At 42.4% G+C, this 19,271-nt stretch overlaps 2 protein-coding genes across 5 annotated transcripts in view; both read left to right on the top strand.

Annotated features, from left to right (window-relative positions):
• med14 (mediator complex subunit 14) overlaps window positions 1-8,270 on the top strand; it is a 59,330-nt gene extending 51,060 nt beyond the window's left edge. For both annotated transcript variants that reach the window (XM_045210737.1, XM_045210736.1), the window contains 3 exons: window positions 7,081-7,206; window positions 7,395-7,584; window positions 7,753-8,270. In XM_045210737.1, the coding sequence (XP_045066672.1) occupies window positions 7,081-7,206; window positions 7,395-7,584; window positions 7,753-7,826 (390 nt within the window). In that variant the 3' untranslated portion in view covers window positions 7,827-8,270. The remainder of the gene's footprint in view (window positions 1-7,080; window positions 7,207-7,394; window positions 7,585-7,752) is intronic.
• A 734-nt stretch (window positions 8,271-9,004) lies between these two features.
• si:ch211-218d20.15 lies at window positions 9,005-17,319 on the top strand. 3 transcript variants are annotated; one of them, XM_041868138.2, is made up of 9 exons: window positions 9,005-9,096; window positions 9,481-9,598; window positions 9,849-9,967; window positions 10,178-10,238; window positions 10,371-10,438; window positions 12,697-12,799; window positions 14,546-14,664; window positions 14,850-14,995; window positions 15,194-17,319. In XM_041868138.2, the coding sequence occupies exons 2-9, from the start codon at window positions 9,535-9,537 to the stop codon at window positions 15,294-15,296; spliced, it is 783 nt and encodes a 260-aa protein (XP_041724072.1). In that variant the 5' UTR covers window positions 9,005-9,096; window positions 9,481-9,534; the 3' UTR covers window positions 15,297-17,319. The 3 variants fall into 3 exon arrangements, with proteins under 3 accessions (XP_041724072.1, XP_041724078.1, XP_041724066.1); XM_041868144.2 differs by having other exon boundaries at window positions 9,077-9,148; window positions 10,184-10,238; XM_041868132.2 differs by having other exon boundaries at window positions 9,077-9,148.
• The last annotated feature ends 1,952 nt before the right edge of the window (window positions 17,320-19,271 follow it).

Genomic DNA, 19,271 nt, shown 5'->3' with positions numbered 1-19,271 from the left:
TCGTTCACACCCTCTTAAGCCTTAGCCCCACCCATCTCTTTAAGGATTCACATGTGAGGCCATGTGGTAAATAGACGCTATATCAAATAAAATCTAAGTTTATTTGTCACTTGCACAGGATACAGAAGGTGTAAACGCTACAGTGAAGTGGTTACTTGCATAGTAGCAATATCAAAAAGAGATGGTGTCCAGATAAAAATATTTTATAAATATTTTATCATTATTAGATGACGCTTACCCAACACACTTGTCAAAATTGATGGGTCATGTGAAGGAGATGCTATAACCACATCTAGCTAAGTGGATGGGTCACTATTGTCTAGACATGTACACATGTTCATGAAATACAATAGATGGCCGTAATCACCCCCAGACACACATGGGTAATTTGATGGGTCATGTAGTAATCCGGCCGTAGTGGAGTCTTTGTTTAGACATGTAGCTAGCTAGGTAGCTAGCTAGCTAGCTAAACAATGAACCGGTATAATCCCAACTCGTACTACTACCAATACAAACATTGTCATAGCTAGCTGTAAGCTAACAGACTAGGTTCAATGTTAGCTAGCTAACATTAGGCTATAACCAACAATGCAAATGGTTTTCTGATTAGAATAATATTACTACACAGATCATACACGTAACGTTAGCTATCGAGCCAGCAAGCTAATGTTTGCTAGCTAACTAACAGTACACTTTAACTTGCAATAAAAATAACTTTCTGACAAAATTAGAAACGTATATCTGAAAATGTAGCTAGACTCTTACCCATATACATGGATGAACGCTTCACGGCAGACTGGAACCATTTAACTCTGTTTTGTTTGTAGCTACATCTTGTTGGCCAGTGGTGTGTCAAGTCACTCCGCGGTTCACACTGACCGTGGCGTGTGCAGAAAGTAGCCCATCACTTTTTCCAACTGATCTGTCGATAGCGCCTGTTAAATTCAGGGCATCAATGTTGTTGAAAAGTAGCAAAACTTTTGTAGTTGTCGATGGCTGACGTTATATCTTTCTTTCGGTAGAAAGGACTGTCAACACACACTGAACAGCTCACGTTATAGACAGAAGCATGCTACATGGCAGACCAATCCAAACTAATCTCCCGGCATGTCCAGCCCATCCATTATCTCAGCCAATCATGGCTTGCGGGAAGGTTCCTGTCTTTTTCCGTGGCTAAACCAACTAGGCTCGTAATTTAACAATTGTATTCTTATTTTTGGATGGAATACAAGTTTGTTATAAAGGCACATAAAAGTTAACATGTTCCAGAAGGCATTTCTGCCAATAAAACGCATTTTGATAAAAAAGAAATGTTTACGTTCAAATACCGCTCCTGTGAAGTAGTGACATGCGACATACGCCTAGTTTCCTGAAATGAGTCACACGTGTTATGGTCAGCGTTGGGTAAGTTACTTTTTAAATGTAATTTGTTAGTTGCTAGTGACCTGTCTAAAATTTACACCTATAAGATCCAGTGGTGGAAAAAGTACTAAATTGTCATACTTGAGTAAAAGTAAAGATACCTTAATAGAAAATGACTGAAGTAAAAGTGAATGTCACCCAGTAAAATACTACTTGAGTAAAAGTCTAAAAGTATTTGGTTTTAAATATCAAAAGTAAATGGAATTGCTAAAATGTATTTAAGTATCAAAAGTAAAAGTATAAATCATTTCAACTTCCTTATATTAAGCAAACCAGATGGCACAATTTTCTTGTTTTTTTAACCAGGGGCATACTCCGACATAATTTACAAACAAAGCATTTGTATTTAGTGAGTCCGCCAGATCAGAGGCAGTAGGGATGACCAGGGATGTTCTCTTGATAAGTGTGTGAATTGGACCATTTTCCTGTCAAAATGTAAATACTTTTGGATGTCAGGGAAAATGTATGGAGTAAACAGTACATTATTTTCTTTAGGAATGTAGTGAAGTAAAAGTGAAAGTTCCCCAAAATATAAATAGTAAAGTACAGATACCCCAAAAAAACGACTTAAGTAGTACTTTAAAGTATTTTTACTTAAGTACTTTACACCACTGATAAGATCTGATCACAGTCAGACCACAATGCGTCTTTTAATCATGTACACCTGTCTAAAAATGTGGGCACATGTTAAAACCAGGTATAAGTAAGGGCTTAAGTAACACAGCAACATGGATGGCGCTAAACACGGGACACCAGTACAAAGATTTATGAAAATGTAAGCACTCACTACTGTAAGTCGCTCTGGATAAGAGCGTCTGCTAAATGACTAAAATGAGAAATATAAATATGAAGAGTGTAATCATACTTTTAGTCCACCAAGTAGTTTTTTAAGTTTAAGCAAAAAAAAGTGCAGCTAGGTGCAATAAACCCACATATCAGACATGGCATTGCAGTAGGCCTATTCTGAAGCTAGCCTACACAGATGATTGAAGGCAGAAATTGCTGTTGTATCACAGCAAGAGGACATGCTCTAGATGAGCGTCAGACATCCTGTTTCGCTGAGGGGTAAACAAGTTTCCACCATAGCTGAAAAGGCGCTCAACTGGGGTACTGGAGGGCAGTGTAGTGTTGTACTTCAGAAACAAGTTCCAGACTATGGGGAACGATTTCAAGGAGTCCAAAGACTTGTCTTTGTCTTCGAGGTACTTCCTCACCTCATCAAATCAAATCAAATCATATATTATTTGCCACATGCGCCGAATACAACAGGTGTAGACATTACAGTGAAATGCTTACTTACAAGCCCTTAACCAACAATGCAGTTTTTTAAGAAGAAAAAAAATGTTAAGTAAAAAATAGATAAGTAAAAAAATAAATATATAATAATAATTAAAGAGAAGCAGTAAAATTAAATAACAGTAGGGAGGATATATACAGGGGGGTACCGGGACAGAGAGTCAATGTGCGGGGGCACTGGTTAGTCAAGTAATTGAGGTAATATGTACATGTGGGTAGAGTTAAGGTGACTATGCATAAATAATAAACAGAGTAGCAGCAGCGTAAAAGAGGGGGATGGGGTGGGGTAGGGGGGCAATGCAAATAGTCCGGGTAGCCATGATTAGCTGTTCAGGAGTCTTATGGCTTGGGGGTAGAAGCTGTTAAGAAGCCTTTTGGACCTAGACTTGGCGCTCCGGGACCGCTTGCCGTGCGGTAGCAGAGAGAGTAGTCTATGACTAGGGTGGCTGGAGTCTTTGATAATTTTTAGGACCTTCCTCTAACACCGCCTGGTATAGAGGTCCTGGATGGCAGGAAGCTTGGCCCCAGTGATGTACTGGGCCGTACGCAGTACCCTCTGTAGTGTCTTGCAGTCGGAGGCCGAGCAGTTGCCATACCAGGCGGTGATGCAACCAGTCAGGATGCTCTCGATGGTGCAGCTGTATAACTTTTTGAGGATCTGAGGACCCATGCCAAATCTTTTCAGTCTCCTGAGGGGGAATAGGCTTTGTCGTGCCCTCTTCACGACTGTCTTGGTGTGTTTGGACCATGATAGTTTGTTGGTGATGTGGACACCAAGGAACTTGAAGCTCTCAACCTGTTCCACTACAGCCCCGTCGATGAGAATGGGGGCGTGCTCAGTCCTCTTTTTTTTGTAGTCCACAATCATCTCCTTTGTCTTGATCACGTTGAGGGAGAGGTTGTTATCCTGGCACCACACGGCCAGGTCTCTGACCTCCTTCCTATAGGCTGTCTCATCGTTGTCGGTGATCAGGCCTACCACTGTTGTGTTGTCAGCAAACTTAATGATGGTGTTGGAGTCGTGCCTGGCCATGCAGTCATGGGTGAACAGGGAGTACAGGAGGGGACTGAGCACGCACCCCTGAGGGGCCCCCATTTTGAGGATCAGCGTGGCAGATGTGTTGTTACCTACCCTTACCACCTGGGGGCGGCCTGTCAGGAAGTCCAGGATCCAGTTGCAGAGGGAGGTGTTTAGTCCCAGGGTCCTTAGCTTAGTGATGAGCTTTGAGGGCACTATGGTGTTGAACGCTGAGCTGTAGTCAATGAATAGCATTCTCACATAGGTGTTCCTCTTGTCCAGGTGGGAAAGGGCAGTGTGGAGTGCAATAGAGTGCATCATCTGTGGATCTGTTGGGGCGGTATGCAAATTGGAGTGAGTCTAGGATTTCTGGGATAATGGTGTTGATGTGAGCCATGACTAGCCTTTCAAAGCACTTCATGGCTACAGACATGAGTGCTACGGGTCGGTAGTCATTTAGGCAGGTTATCTTAGTGTTCTTGAGCACAGGGACTATGGTGGTCTGCTTGAAACATGTTGGTATTACAGACTCAGTCAGGGACAGGTTGAAAATGTCAGTGAAGACACTTGCCAGTTGGTCAGCGCATGCTCGGAGTACATGTCATTGTAATCCGTCTGGCCCTGCGGCCTTGTGAATGTTGACCTGTTTAAAGGTCTTACTCACATCGGCTATGGAGAGCGTGATCACACAGTCGTCCGGGACAGCTGATGCTTTGGCTGTTTGATGGTTCCTCTGCAGTGCCACTGGCCCTTGTTGTTGCACCTCCGAACACAAACAAATTGTCTTCTGACTCATCAGACTCGTTCTGTGCTCCCTCATCAACCTCTTCAGAGTATGTGTTCTCCATAGAAGCTACTTCTTGAACTAATGTGCTCCGCATCTCCTCTCTTTCCAGGGTTGTGCAGAGAATGTCGCAAGAGGTATTTTCTCAGAGTTTAGACTTCAAGCTTAGGATTGTTGGGATAAGAAAGCCAAGAAAACACTTATTCTCTCCCTGAAGAAGATCAATAGAGAATTCGAGTGGCTGTAGGACTGTACTGTACTCCTTGAGAAAAGCAATCTCCCAGATTTGCCCCAGCTGGTCATCTGTGAGGGCTATGAGTTTGGAGATGGCATGGTACTCTTAGCTCCATCTTGCTTGCAATGTCCTCTATTGCCTCTTAAGCTAATGTGGACCTGTGTGCTTTGTTCCAAATGCTGGAGCATTTTGACATTGCACTTCTGTACAATTTTTGTGATGGACCTTGGGATGCAGCTTTGTCCACCTCATTGGTGGCGATGAGGTTGAGGGTGTGTGCCACACAACGTTGATGTGGAGGGAGAAAGAAGTTCAATTCTTGCTCAACCTCCTCAAGAATCACACCCACATCAGCAAACCTCACTCCTTCATCTGTCTCATCTTGCTCTTCTTCATTTCCACTGAACTCCCGGAATGCCTTTACAAAGTTGCTTCCATTATCTGTCACTGTGGCCCTCACTTTGCACTGAATTTTAAAGTCCATGTATTTCACTTAACTTGGCAGCAATCACATCGTAGGTATGACGCCCTCTCAGTCTCGCACAAGCCAAAGCAGCTGACTTCCTCTCTAAGGTGTCCTCCTCGATCCAGTGGCATGTCATGCCGAATAAGCTTCTGTTATGGGCAGACCAGATGTCTGCTGTGGTGCAGACTGACTTTACGCTCTGGAGTTTGGTGGAGAGAGCTTCTTTCATACCTCAAATTCCTGCATCAGTCTTTCTACACATGACCATTCTCCCACCACTGATTCCTTCTACTAGCTTGCAGAATGAAGGCCCCTCTACTAGTGAAAAGGGTTGCACATCCTCTATGATGAAGTCAAATACCAGGTGACTAACCTGGCTTTGTGAGGTGTGTGGTTCTCCTGGTTATAGTTTTGCTTGTTTCAATGGTGTACAAGATGTCCCTTTTTGGCCATCTGTAGATGGCTGTGCATCTCTGCTCTCCTCCATGTCATCTGGCTCCCTTTTCCTGCTCAGGGTCTTCCATTGATTGTTATGCATCCTCTGAAAAAACAAAATGTAATTACTTAACTATGACACTACAAGATAAGTAAAATAACAGTGGAGTGAGCACCTTGTTATTGTTTCAATTAAGGATTGTAGCTTTACCCAACTTTTGTCCACCTTTTGAAACATATGTTTCACTTTGTATAGTCTGCCCCTGTCTGATAACCACAGGGCTGGGGTTGGAACATGTAACCACTTACACATGGACAAAGCTGTGGATGCAAGGATGTCTATGGTGCTTTATATTGTTTGTCTAGAAATACCCCCCAAAAAACGATGGACTAATAGAGTATTATACTTTGAGTTATGATTGAATAATACAGGCATTTATTTGGGTTGAAAAGCACATTACTCTGAAACCATAGCTAGCTAGCTAACTCTGTTAGCAACAACCCTGACAATGAGCATCTTGTTATGTTGGGTTACAGAGTGCAACTAGCTTTCAAAACTTTTTTTAAACTTTTGATTTAGCTAGCTAGCTAGGCTATGTAGCCCAGTAAATCGCACCCAACAATCTACAACTGATTTATCTTAGTTAAAATAGATTTAATTAGCGAAATTGTTAACAAATTAGCACAATAGCATACTTGCTATTATATCTTGCTAACTACAGTAGACCGACAGAACACCTTTAAGTGAGCAGCCTAGCGCATAGTTTAGGAGAGTTGGCAAGCAAATTAGCAAACTAAACAGGATAGCTAGCTAGAAATCTGACTGACTAACTAGCTAGTAGTCTCTGACATCTCCGACCTATGCTGGAACATTGGTAACATTGTGAAGACAACCTGTCTGTCTCTAGAGACTAGCTAGCTAAGCAAGCTAACGTGCCACACCTGCCAATCGTCATCCTTACCGTCAAGTGTTTCTTCAGGTTCGAAGTCTCTGGATGTCGACAGCCGCTTTACCGTGGCCAAATATAATTTGCATTGAACTGTTACATTCCTGCCCATTTCATCTTTGAACATAAATTGTTCTTTGAAACGCCATCCAAAGAAATGCACTGCATTGGCGCGCCATACCTTTTTTTCTTTTGTGACCGTGTATGTTTCTCAAAGCTGAACTTTTTTGGTTAATGACTGACGTTATTATGAAATCAGGCAATTGTTTCATCTAAAAAAGAAAAAAAACTGCAAACATCCCTTCTACATTTGAAGGTAATCCTAGAAGTAATTATCTACTTTTTCAAAAGTATCGGTAATCTGATTACAACAGTTAGTTTTTTTGTAATCCATTACATGTAATCCGTTACTCCCCAACCCTGGTTATGGTTGTGTAGGTCTCTCTCTCTAACTTATCTTCCTCCTTTCCTGTCCAGTTCCCTGACCAGGCCACCCAGTTGAAGTGGAATGTCCAGTTCTGTCTGACCATCCCCCCCAGCGCCCCTCCCATTGCTCCCCCAGGAACTATCGCAGTGGTGCTCAAGTCCAAGATGCTCTTCTTCGTAAGTACTGGTCCATTCTCACCTGCCATGACCTTTTGACAAGTGTTGTTACATAAGTCTTATAACAGAGGGTTTGTGTTACCATATATTTGTTTTAATGCCTTACAATTGAATTCCAGTGACGTGTACTGAAGTTGTGTAAAGTATAGCTAACCCTGTTCTCTCCTTGTATCCCCCCCCCCCCCAAGCTCCAGTTGACCCAGAGGCTGCCGGTGCCCCAGGAGCCGGTCAACATCATTGTTCCCATCGTATACGACATGGCCATGGGCCTGACCCAGCAGGCTGACATCCCGAGACAACACTCCTCCTCTGGGGCTGCAGCGCTCATGGTCTCCAACATCCTCAAGCGGTTCAATGAGCTGCACCCCGCACGACAGGGTCAGTGGGATTGTCCACACACAAAAAAGAGAATATGAAACATAGGAAATAAGATGCACAGTGAAATATTTGATTGGAACACTTGGATAGAAAAGCAAGAAAAACAATATTGTTTTGTTTTTTTGTTGGTATTATACTAATATTGGGTGTGTTTTTGTCTCCTTACAGGTGAGTGCACAATCTTTGCCTCAGTTCACGAGCTCATGGCCAACCTCAACCTGCCCCCCGGTGGTCGCCAGTAGCAACCGCACCTCCATGGTCAGAAACGGAACTTCCTGGTCAGAAACGGAACTAGAACCAGAACCCACCTCAATGCGGTTCCATTCTGGAACAGGGCAAGGTTCCTTTCTGGAGTCTAGTGAACTGAAGACGAAGTGTGCCCACTGGATTTCCTAATGCAACATATCTCCTCTCTGCCTCAGCCAACCGACTTAAAACTAATTTTTTTAATGTCGAAAAAAGGGAGCAGAATTATGCAGAACGTTGGTTTATTCTTGATAAAGAACATATGACTCAAATTAATGAGCAACTGCAGGTGTGGGAGTGTATCTTGAAAGAGAGACAAGTATTCAGTGTAAAAAGAACTTAAAAGGCTGCTTTTACACAGGCTGCCCAATTCTGATATTTTTTCCAGTAATTGGTCTTTTGACCAATTGCATCAGAGCTTTTCACATCAGATCATTTTCAGAGCTGATCTGATTGATCAAAAGACCAATTAGTGAAAAATATTTTAATGATTGGGCTGCCTGTGTAAATGCAGCCAAAAATGTCTTTCTCCAGATGCACTTCTTATCAAAGGATTCACAAATTAAGAATATGGGTGTTTACCTAAAGATGTACATTGTTGTATATTTCAGTATTGAAAAGAATAATAAGCCAGTTGGATGAGTAGGACTTTTGCTAGAGTGTGACTTCACATTCTTTCTTTTTTTATAATGCAAGATATCAATACTGTTGTGGTATTGGGGATGTATTATTTCTTAGTACACTATTTAAATGTCATTTTCCCTGATTGATGTCAAGACCTAGGCCCTTTTTAGTTCAAATATGTCACTTTGAATCACAGGAGGCTGCTGAGGGGAGAATGGCTCATAATAATGGCCGGAACTGCGCAAATGAAATGGCATTAAACACCTGGAAACCATGTTTGATGTATTTGATACCATTCCACCGATTCTGCTCCAGTCATTACCACGAGCCCGTTCTCCGAAATTAAGGTGCCACCAACCTCCTGTGCAGTTTGAATACTGTGAAACTGTGACAAACTTCATAAGCCAGCTGTATTTTATTATGACTGCTTTTGAGTACTGAATGAAGAATCGAAGACCCATTGTCTGTATTTGATTACTATTTAATAAACCAGTCAAAAACGTGAGTTTTGTGTCAATTTGTCTGTTTTGTCCAGTCTCTGTGGTGATTCACAATGAGACTAAATAAAAACAGTCACTTTCGCCTCGCTGTGTATCGATTTATGATGACATCATCCAGAAAGCCGACTGGTCTTAAATAGAGGTAGGTCCAAAACATCAAAGCTGCTGCTCGATCGAAAATGGGTGTGAAAATGGTAGGCAATATCTACTAATCTGATGTATATTATATCAAGCTTTTCTCTAGTAATGTGTGTGTGATGTATTTCCGATGCATACTTGCTTTTGCTAGTTTTCATTTCTCATGATGTACTATATTTCACATTGCTGAATGTTTTGATGGATTGGATCTGAACGATTAATTGATTTTGAACCGTTCAAATATACCTCCGTGATCTTGAATGCACCCCTTGTGTTCGACAAATATAATAATGATCCGTGATGAGGGGAAAGGCAAATGTTCTCCGCAGCGATACACGGCCACTAACACACACCAACGTTATATGTTTTCATTATCTTTTTTTTCTAGATGATAAAGGTCGGTGTGTCAGATCGATAATAGGTTGATAACGCTAATCGAGATATGGCAGCAGTCAGCTTCTCCGAGGCGCTCTGTCAGCCGTGCGTTTATCACGAGAAATTCAGAGGTAAGTCGAGCATCATTGACCCATTCATCATTATTTTCTAAATGTATTGCATGTGCGATTTAACAGGTTATCACACGACGTACAATGGCGTACTGCTTTGATTTATTTTATTTTCGCATTGTACACATATTCTCGCGTACAATAAGGTTTCCTCTGTTCTACACAGTACATTCCTAGCTATCTGTACTATTCTAAACGTTGCAATCCTCAAAAAAATAAACCTTACCTGTGCTGAAACCCCTGTGGTCAGTTGAGCTGAATGTGAAGAGACCCCTGATGCCTGTCCACCTGAGTCCAGAGCAGGTGGGCCTGGAGATGCTGTATCTCTGTGGACAACTGGACCTTCTCATCAGGGCACAGGTACACCAGGTGAGAACTCATGCACCCCATCTGAGTATACCCTTCCTCACCAGAACTTACTGATACACTTGAGTATGAGAGTACTGTCATGGATAACTTGAGACATTTTGATATTGTGTATTTGGAGATAAACTGTATTATGTTTAGTAGACCTACTCTATGTAGATGTGCACATCCTCTTTTGAAATGTATTTTCACTCCCATTCCCCTGTAAAACAGTTCCAGGAGCAGCTGAGACAGGACTGTAGCCCTGAGGAGTCGAACACTTTCCAGGAGCAAGGTGAGTCTCAATCAGAACAGAACAGATGCTCTAAAGTAGGCCTAACACTAACTGCAGCTCTTGTCACCTTGCCTACTGTACCACAGACCTGTGATTCCTACTAGTGTCTAATGCCCCTTTGTATTTATCCAGGGGCAGAGATTATTGACCAGATGCTCCAATGCTTAGAACACCTGCCAAAACCTATGCCGCACCTGGAGGTAGTACCACATCTACCTATAACAACATATAAATATAGCGGGAGGCAGCAAGTTTCACGTTTTATTAGTCGTATGTAAGGGATACACATGGTATACACCGTCCAACTAAATGCTTACTTGCAGGTTCCTTCTCGACAATGAAACAACAATTAGAACTAATTAAAGATAAGAATACAAACATGAAGTAAATGGCTCCGTAGAATAAACATTTTAGCGTAAGTATAATACAGGAAGGCACATTTTATAGTCCAATATTTACACTTGTTTTGGGGAAGGGCGGGGTTCAAGCTATGGCCATACAGTGCCACCATCAGGACAAATTGGACACATCGCCCTAGGATTAGCTACTTCTGTACTCCTTACCACGCTTGCCAAATATCAGAACTCAAAATCAAACAGATTGTGCAATATGCTTTTAATATATTTTGGAGAAAAAAATTATGTCGACTTTAAATGTCTAGACCAATCGGCAAGACTCTAGCTCAATTAATATGGCCGTTATAAGCCAATAAGCTTCTATGAATGGCTTTTCCTATCCAACAGCGCCCCCATGCGGCCAAACAGAACCATACTATACAGGTTAGCTAGACTCACATCCCTGGGCATCAGGGATGTAGTGCTGCCGGAGCGCAACTTTTTTGGATTTGAGAATACATGAAGCTGGTAAAAATATTTCTGGACAATTATTTCTGAAGCTGAATCAATGTCCCGCAAGATCACATATAGATGAATGAGTATTTTACATAACAGAACCGAATATAATAACATAGCATAGTAGGCCTATAACGTTAATGTTGCACCAAAAACGCCTCCTCATTTCTATTGAGTAGGTCCTCTGTAGCTCAGCTGTATGGGTGGTCCTCTGTAGCTCAGCTGGTAGAGCATGGCGCTTGTAACGCCAAGGTAGTGGGTTCGATCCCCGGGACCACCCATACACAAAAATGTATGACTGTAAGTCGCTTTGGATAAAAGCGTCTGCTAAATGGCATATTATTATTATTATTTATTATTATTATTGAGATTTTAAGAGCTGAAGCTAAATAGTCACATTGCTTTTCTCATGTGGCCAAAACTCAACAGCACACGCCACTAGGCAGAATATATGCTTTGATTGAAACAAAATACAAGAAAGGCTAATAGTTTGTTAACACCATCTGCTCTAGTTCGCTCACGAAACAGTAATTGAAGATCTAAATGCATATTCCCATATTCCCATGAAACCGCTTAAGACCAAGTGATTGGCATGCAGACACAGTTTGGACATTTCACCGGTAAAATGTGAAGAATTATCATTCACGATTGTCAGTGATGATAGCCTATTTTTGAAATGAGGTATGGCTAACTTGGTGTTTGAAGGTATCTAAAATATAACATTTCTTGAGATAATATGTGTGGGCATAGGCAGACATTGAAATTGGAGGATGCATTTTATGCACATTCTATACTAATATTCAATAGGCTACATCTGTCTGTACACATTTTAATTGAGAAATAATGATGTAAAAAAAAAAAACATATTTTCATGACTCTGGGTCAAACAGATCAAGAGATAAATATGTGCCCATTATAGCGCCACAATGTGGTCGATCTGACTGCGCTTGCATATGTTTAGTCTTTACAGTGTTTAGAACATGTACATCAAGTTATGATATGAATAACCGTGTATGATTTACATGCATTTATGTCTTAAATCACGCCCACTTGAATATTTATTGGTCCATGTTGTTTAAGATACTAGCCTGGAAAATATTACATTGCGAGACCTTGGTTCATAGATACTATATATCAAGTTTCATGACAATCGGTCATTCGGTGCCAGAGTAGCGGACCTTATGGTTCCTTGAGGCAAATGTGTTCTTTGTGAGGAGAGAAACTTATATACTGAATTCCATGACTCTAGGTCACACAGGGTCAGGGGTGTGAGCTTTAAAAGTTAGCATTTTCAGTCACTTGTTATAGCCCCACCATGTGACCAATTGGCATGGCATTGCATTAGAGGGTGTGGCCCTTGGCCCTTTACCATCATGCAAGGTTACATCCTCTGTCTTTTTTTCACCAAATCTGTGGAGAACCGGAATAATGAACGCTAACAAATTTAATTGGGTTTGACCCAGCTTCGCTGCTTGAACCCCTAATAAGTATGTAATTCATCTGTTGATCTTCTATGCCATAGATATTCTCAATTATTTTTAAGGATATGTTAAAAAAAATTATGAATGTGATTTGTCAGAATTGTGAATGATGTGTGGTTTTCTCAGGACTATCTGGACATGGTGGGTCTGTCGACCATGTACCCTCGCGTGGAGGTCTTCCTCATCCAGGGCAGTCCAGTAGACATGCTGGAGAAACCCCCAATGGACGGTAGGATCAGGGGTTAGAGCAGCCCAGTGGAGACACCCCTATTGATGGTATTGAGTCAGGGTTTAAGGGGTCAGTTCAGTTCATCTTTATTTTGACAAGATAGTCCACTCAGCAATAATTATTGTCCCAGTCAGGGGTTAGGGAGCCCTAACAGATCAAGCAGTAGATCAAGCAGTGACACCTGATTCAACTTATCATGGTCTTGAATTTAAACTACAGTTATTTGAACCAGGTGTGTAAAAACTGGTCTTGAACAAAAACCTGCCCTTCAGGACTAGAATTGCCCACACTATATCTACACTGAACAAAAATATAAACGCAATATGTAAAGTGTTGGTCTCATGTTTCATGAACTTAAATAAAAGATCCCAGAAATGTTCCATACGCACAAAAAGTGTATTTCCCTCAAATGTTGTGCACAAATTTGTTTACATCCGTTAGTGAGCATTTCTCCTTTTCCAAGATAATCCATCCAATTGACAGGTGTGGCATTTCAAGAAACTGATTCAACGTAATGATCATTACACAGGTGCCTCTTGTGCTGGGGATAATGAAAGGCTACTCTAAAATGTGCAGTTTTGTCACACAACACAATGCCACAGATGTCTCAAGTTTTGAGGCAGCGTGCAGTTGGCATGCTGATTGCAGGAATGTCCACCAGAGCTGTTGCCAGAGAATGTAAATGTTAATTTCTCTACCATAAGCCGCCTCCAACAACATTTTACAGAATTTGATAGTTCGTCCAACCGGCCTCACAACCGCAGGCCACATGTTACCACCCCATCCCAGGACCTCCACATCAGGCTTCTTCACCTCCAGGACAGCTGATGAAACTTTGGGTTTGCACAACCAAATAATTTCTGCACAAACTGTCAGAAATCTGCATGCTAGTCGTCCTCACCAGGGTCTTGACCTAACTGCAGTTCGGCGTCATAACCGACTTCAGTGGGCAAATGCTCACCTTCGATGGCCACTGGCACGCTGGAGAAGTGTACTCTTCACGGATGAATCCCGGTTTCAATTGTACCGGGCAGATGGCAGACAGTGTGTATGCCGTTGTGTGGGCGAGCGGTTTGCTGATGTCAACGTTGTGAACAGAGTGACCCATGGTGGCGGTGGGGTTATGGTATGGGCAGGCATAAGCTATGAACACAATTGCAATTTATCGTTGGCAATTTGAATGCACAGAGATACCGTGACGAGATCCTGAGGCCCATTGTCATGCCATTCATTAAAAATGTCCCAGTTCTTCCATGGCCTGCATACTCAACAGACATGTCACCCATTGAGCATGTTTGGGATGCTCTGTTCAGGATGCTGTGTTCCATTTCCCGCCAATATCCAGCAACTTCACACAGTCATTGAAGAGGAGTGGGACAACATTCCACCGGCCACAATCAACAGCCTGATCAACTCTATTTGAAGGAGATGTGTCGCGCTGCATGAGGCAAATGGTGGTCACACCAGATACTGACTGGTTTTCTGATCCACGCCCCTACCCTTTTTTTAAAAGGTATCTGCGACCAACATATGCATATCTGTATTCCCAGTCATGTGAAATCCATAGATTAGGACCTAATGTATTTATTTCAATTGACTGATTTCCTTATATGAACTGTAACTCAGTAAAATATTTTAAATTGTTTATATTTTTGTTCAGTGTAGTATGCAATGGTTATAAGCAGTTTATAAGCAGACATTTCACCTTATAAACTGCTTATACCTAAGATTGTGTCTCTGTTGCAGAATACTTCTCACACATCGGGAGGCTCAATCAGCTACTAGTACTTAGTCAGCAGCTAGAGGAGGATGTGAAACATCTCGGGAGCCACAAATACATCGCCCACCAGCTGTCAGTCATATATGTAAGTGAATATGGTCTACTCTACTCATTTCTATTCTGTATATTATATTCTATTGGTAGCCGATCAGTCCGCTCTCTATGTGTATTATATTCATAGGTCAAACTCGACAGTACAATAATAATTTCCCCCATTGCACATACACGGTTTCACAGTGATTTAGACACTTTATCTTACCTGTGTTGTAGCAAGTGCTCAGCTCATTCCGAGGCATCCAGCCGCTGTCAGTCCTGAAGAAAGAGATTGAGGCCAACTTCAGACAGATGAAGACGTCTTTGGTGACAGAGGAGGGCTCCAGGCAGGAGCCTCAGCTCCCAGCATACTACATCAGCTGGTGAGAGCAGGAGCTAGGGCTTTACATTATGGACTGCATTCAATTATCACACTTTGCTTGCAGTGCAGTGAGTGCACCATGTTTCACTATCAGGCCAACCTAATCGTAACTCCAAACCCAGTTATTATTCATTGGTTTAATGTGATAACTTTACGGTGATAATCAAAGTCTACTCTTTTGGAATGTGTGTCCCTACAGGATATTAGAGCTGACTCGCAGTATAACGTCGACAGTCTCCTCGCTACCAGAGGAGCTCACTGAAGACCTGAGTCCAGCCATGACATTTGTGTCCCAGCTATGACATCAGACCTGACCTCTACCTGACCTCACAACACTTAACATTGGGCCTGTGTTAACTATTACCAACCCGTGGAGCTGAGGGTCAACATTTTATACTTTTTTAAAAATTAATTTCCGACAGACCCACCCAGTGATTCAAGAATGATGTTTTGACATATCAATGTCATTTGATTGAATAGGGTCCCGAGCGCTCATTGGTTAACCGGATTAATGTGTTATGTGTTAGGCCAAATGTCTAAAAAGAGGTGCTAAATAATGTTACTGTATGAAATTGCATTTTAACAAATTAATGTTTACATTGGCCAATAAATTAAATTGAGAGATAAGCCTATAGACTGAAAATCTACTGAATTCGGAATGTCAATAACAGAGATTGACAACCTCATGAGTCATAGATTTTATAAAAAAAAAAAAAAAAAAAAAAATAAGTATGTGGCTGCGGATCCGACTTTTTGGGGCTTCTGCGCATGTGCGGATCACGTTCTACGCATGTGTATATTCTCTACTTTATGCAAAGAGAACAGGCTAACCAGGCGAATGGTGGTCGTTTAATAAAGTTAGATCGAAGCTGAATCCAGAGAAGAACGACTGCCCCCTCTCATTGAAGCCACGGAAGTTCAAGGCCGACCGCGGTACAGCAGGCATTGTTAGCAAAAAAACAGGATCCCCCATTATAGTGTATGGAAAAATAGAAATCCTCATGGTCAATCTTCGTCTAAATAAATACACATTTGAAAGACAATCATGGTACCAATAATTGCTTCTAATACACCAGCTGTATGTCATTGAACCGATTATTTTAAAATCGCAGACAGAAGAAGTTATAAGGATAGTTTAGTTGCTAATGGCAGCCTGCAAGTACCCCAGTTGGCTATCAACTTGCGTTACTCAGCACTGCAATGTCTCTTCCTGGAGTACCTCAAACTGCGCATGTTATGTATCCCTGAGGTGAGGAGCTGTCTGGACACGCATGGTGCCCAAATTGATGACGTCTGTCGAGCAGCGAGAGTCGAGTGGAGACCAACGGATTCGGTTCAGTCAGTCGTCCTGATGAGCTAGCTAGTTTATGCTTGTGGCTATAAACTTCAGCGAGAATTTGAAACTTGTCTGCCGAAGTTGGGATTTGGGAGTGTTCAGAATCATTCCATTTTTATCGTAGTAACTTTATTTTTTACAAAAATGTAAAGTTAGACGTTTTAGTTGAAAATCACTACAATAAATGTGCTTTAGTTGGAACCCTGTTCTGATATTGGCTACACTATTTAGCTACTTCCCTCTCCTTACTGCGGCAAGCAGGAGCGAAGGATACTGGGCACCATGTTGTTGTGTTGTCGGGTTGCAGCGCAAACGCTCCCCATCGAGCAGTGTATACTATCACGGGGACATCCAGATGGTTACTACAAATACCAAGTTATTTCTTATGTATGTAGCCCAACCGGCCACAGATGGCACTATTACGCATTTTACATATTTTCTCGTCTGCGTCCAAGAGTATACACTCGTGTCCCCCGGCGACCGGCCTGTACATAAAACATTCTCCATTCAGGTTACTTCCTGATGTTGCACAAGCTTATGAGCAAGGGGTAAACAACAGACTGCTGCATAGTGGTTGGCTGAACATCAGGAAGTAGCATTAGCCACTCTAGCATGGTGGTGGAAAATTGTGTTTTATTTAGACAGTACGCATATTTTCCCAGTCTTTTCTGCCAGCTAACCATTTAAAGCTAGTTTAGGAGGAACTCCGGACACAAGTGTATAACTGGCTGCATAGAGTCCAGTTGTACACAGATGACAAATGACGTACAAGGAATAATAGTGCCATGTGCGGCCGGTTGGGCAATCGTGAAGCCTGCTTTCCTACTCAAAATAAATACTATAAGTTATTTCCCCCTTGCCGATCAAAATAAACATCACTTTATTTTACAAGTTTTATTCATTCTACTGGATCAGTGTCCCGAAATCGGGACAGTTGTTGCTCAATATGCGATATTTGACTAGAATGGCGTTGTAAACAACAGCCAACTTTCCGGGACATAGACATGTCTTATATTGTCAGAAAGCTTAAACGATTGTTAATCTAACTGCAGTGTCCAATTTACGGTAGCTATTATAGCGAATAAATACCATGCTATTGTTTGAGGATAGTTCACAACAACAAAACACTTTTATCAAGTCAACTGGTTTGATACATTCACCTCTGACGGTAAATAATGTACTTCCATTCAGTATTCTTGCTCTGATTTGTCGTCCTGAGGGTCCCAGAGATAAAATGTAGCGTAGTTTTGTTTGATAAAATCCATTTTTATGTCCTGACACGATCCAAATCAAATGTTATTTGTCACATGCGCCGGTAGACCTTACAGTGAAATGCTTACTTACAAGCCCTTAACCAACAATGTAGTTTTAAGAAAAATAAGTGTTGAGTAAAAAATAGATAACTAAAAAATAGCAATAACAAATAATTAAAGAGCAGCAGTATAATAACAGTAGCAAGGCTATATACAGGGGGTACTGGCACAAAGCCAATGTGCGGGGGCACAGGTTAGTCGAGGTAATTTAGGTAATATGTACATGTAGGTAGAGTTAAAGTGACTATGCATAGATAATAAACAGAGAGTAGCAGCAGCGTAAAAGAGGGGGTGGGGTGGGGGGGGGACAATGCAAATAGTCCGGGTAGCCATGATTAGCTGTTCAGGAGTCTTATGGCTTTGGGGTAGAAGCTGTTAAGAAGCCTTTTGGACCTAGACTTGGCGCTCTGGTACCGCTTGCCGTGCGGTAGCAGAGAGAACAGTCTATGACTAGGGTGGCTGGAGTCTTTGACAATTGTTAGGGCCTTCCTCTTACACCGCCTGTTAGAGTTTACATAGCTGGCCATAAATGGATCTTGCATTTTACTTAGGGCCTTCCTCTGACACCGCCTGGTATAGAGGTCCTGGATGGCAGGAAGCTTGGCCCCAGTGATGTACTGGGCCATACGCACTACCCTCTGTAGTGCCTTGCGGTTGGAGGCCGAGCAGTTGCCACACCAGGCAGCGATGCAACCAGTCAGCATGCTCTCGATGGTGCAGCTGTAGCACTTTTTGAGGCTCTGAGCACCCATGCCAAATCTTTTCAGTCTCCTGACGGGGAATAGGCTTTGTCGTGCCCTCTTCACGACTCTCTTGGTGTGTTTGGACCATGATAATTTGATGGTAATGTGGACACAAAGGAACTTGACTCCCTCAACCTGCTCCAGTACAGCCCCGTCGATGAGAATGGGGGCGTGCTCGGTCCTCCTTTTCCTGTAGTCCACAATCATCTCCATTGTCTTGATCACGTTGAGGGAGAGGTTGTTATCCTGGCACCACACGGACAGGTCTCTGACCTCCTCCCTATAGGCTGTCTCATTGTTGTCGGTGATCAGGCCTATCACTGTTGTGTCGTCGGCAAACATAATGATGGTGTTGGAGTCGTGCCTGGCCATGCAGTAATGGGTGAACAGGGAGTACAGGAGGGGACTGAGCACGCACCCCTGAGGGGCCCCCGTGTTGAGGATCAGCGTGGCAGATGTGTTGTTACCTACCCTTACCACCTGGGGGCAGGAAGTCCAGGATCCAGTTGCAGAGGGAGGTGTTTAGTCCCAGGGTCCTTAACTTAGTGATGAGCTTTGAGGGCACTATGGTGTTGAACACTGAGCTGTAGTCAATGAATAGCATTCTCACGTATGTGTTCCTTTTGTCCAGGTGGGAAAGGGCAGTGTGGAGTGCAATAGAGATTGCATCATCTGTGGATCTGTTGGGGCGGTATGCAAATTGGAGTGGGTCTAGGGTTTCTGGGATAATGGTGTTGATGTGCGCCATGACCAGCCTTTCAAAGCACTTCATGGCTACAGACATGAGTGCTACGGGTCGGTAGTCATTTAGGCAGGTTATCTTAGTGTTCTTGGGCACAGGGACTATGGTGGTCTGCTTGAAACATGTTGGTATTACAGACTCAG

This window comes from Coregonus clupeaformis, chromosome 4, assembly GCF_020615455.1.
Source record: "Coregonus clupeaformis isolate EN_2021a chromosome 4, ASM2061545v1, whole genome shotgun sequence".
Lineage (NCBI taxonomy): Eukaryota > Metazoa > Chordata > Actinopteri > Salmoniformes > Salmonidae > Coregonus > Coregonus clupeaformis.
This window is presented reverse-complemented; position numbering and strand designations above follow the sequence as displayed.

Excerpts from the sequence above, each read along its gene's own strand:
- si:ch211-218d20.15 (XM_041868138.2), top strand. The coding sequence starts at position 9,535 with ATGGCAGCAGTCAGCTTCTCCGAGGCGCTCTGTCAGCCGTGCGTTTAT. Across the intron at positions 9,599-9,848 it reads TTATCACGAGAAATTCAGAG|TTGAGCTGAATGTGAAGAGA; the intron begins GTAAGTCGAGCA and ends CCCTGTGGTCAG. Across the intron at positions 9,968-10,177 it reads TCAGGGCACAGGTACACCAG|TTCCAGGAGCAGCTGAGACA; the intron begins GTGAGAACTCAT and ends CCTGTAAAACAG.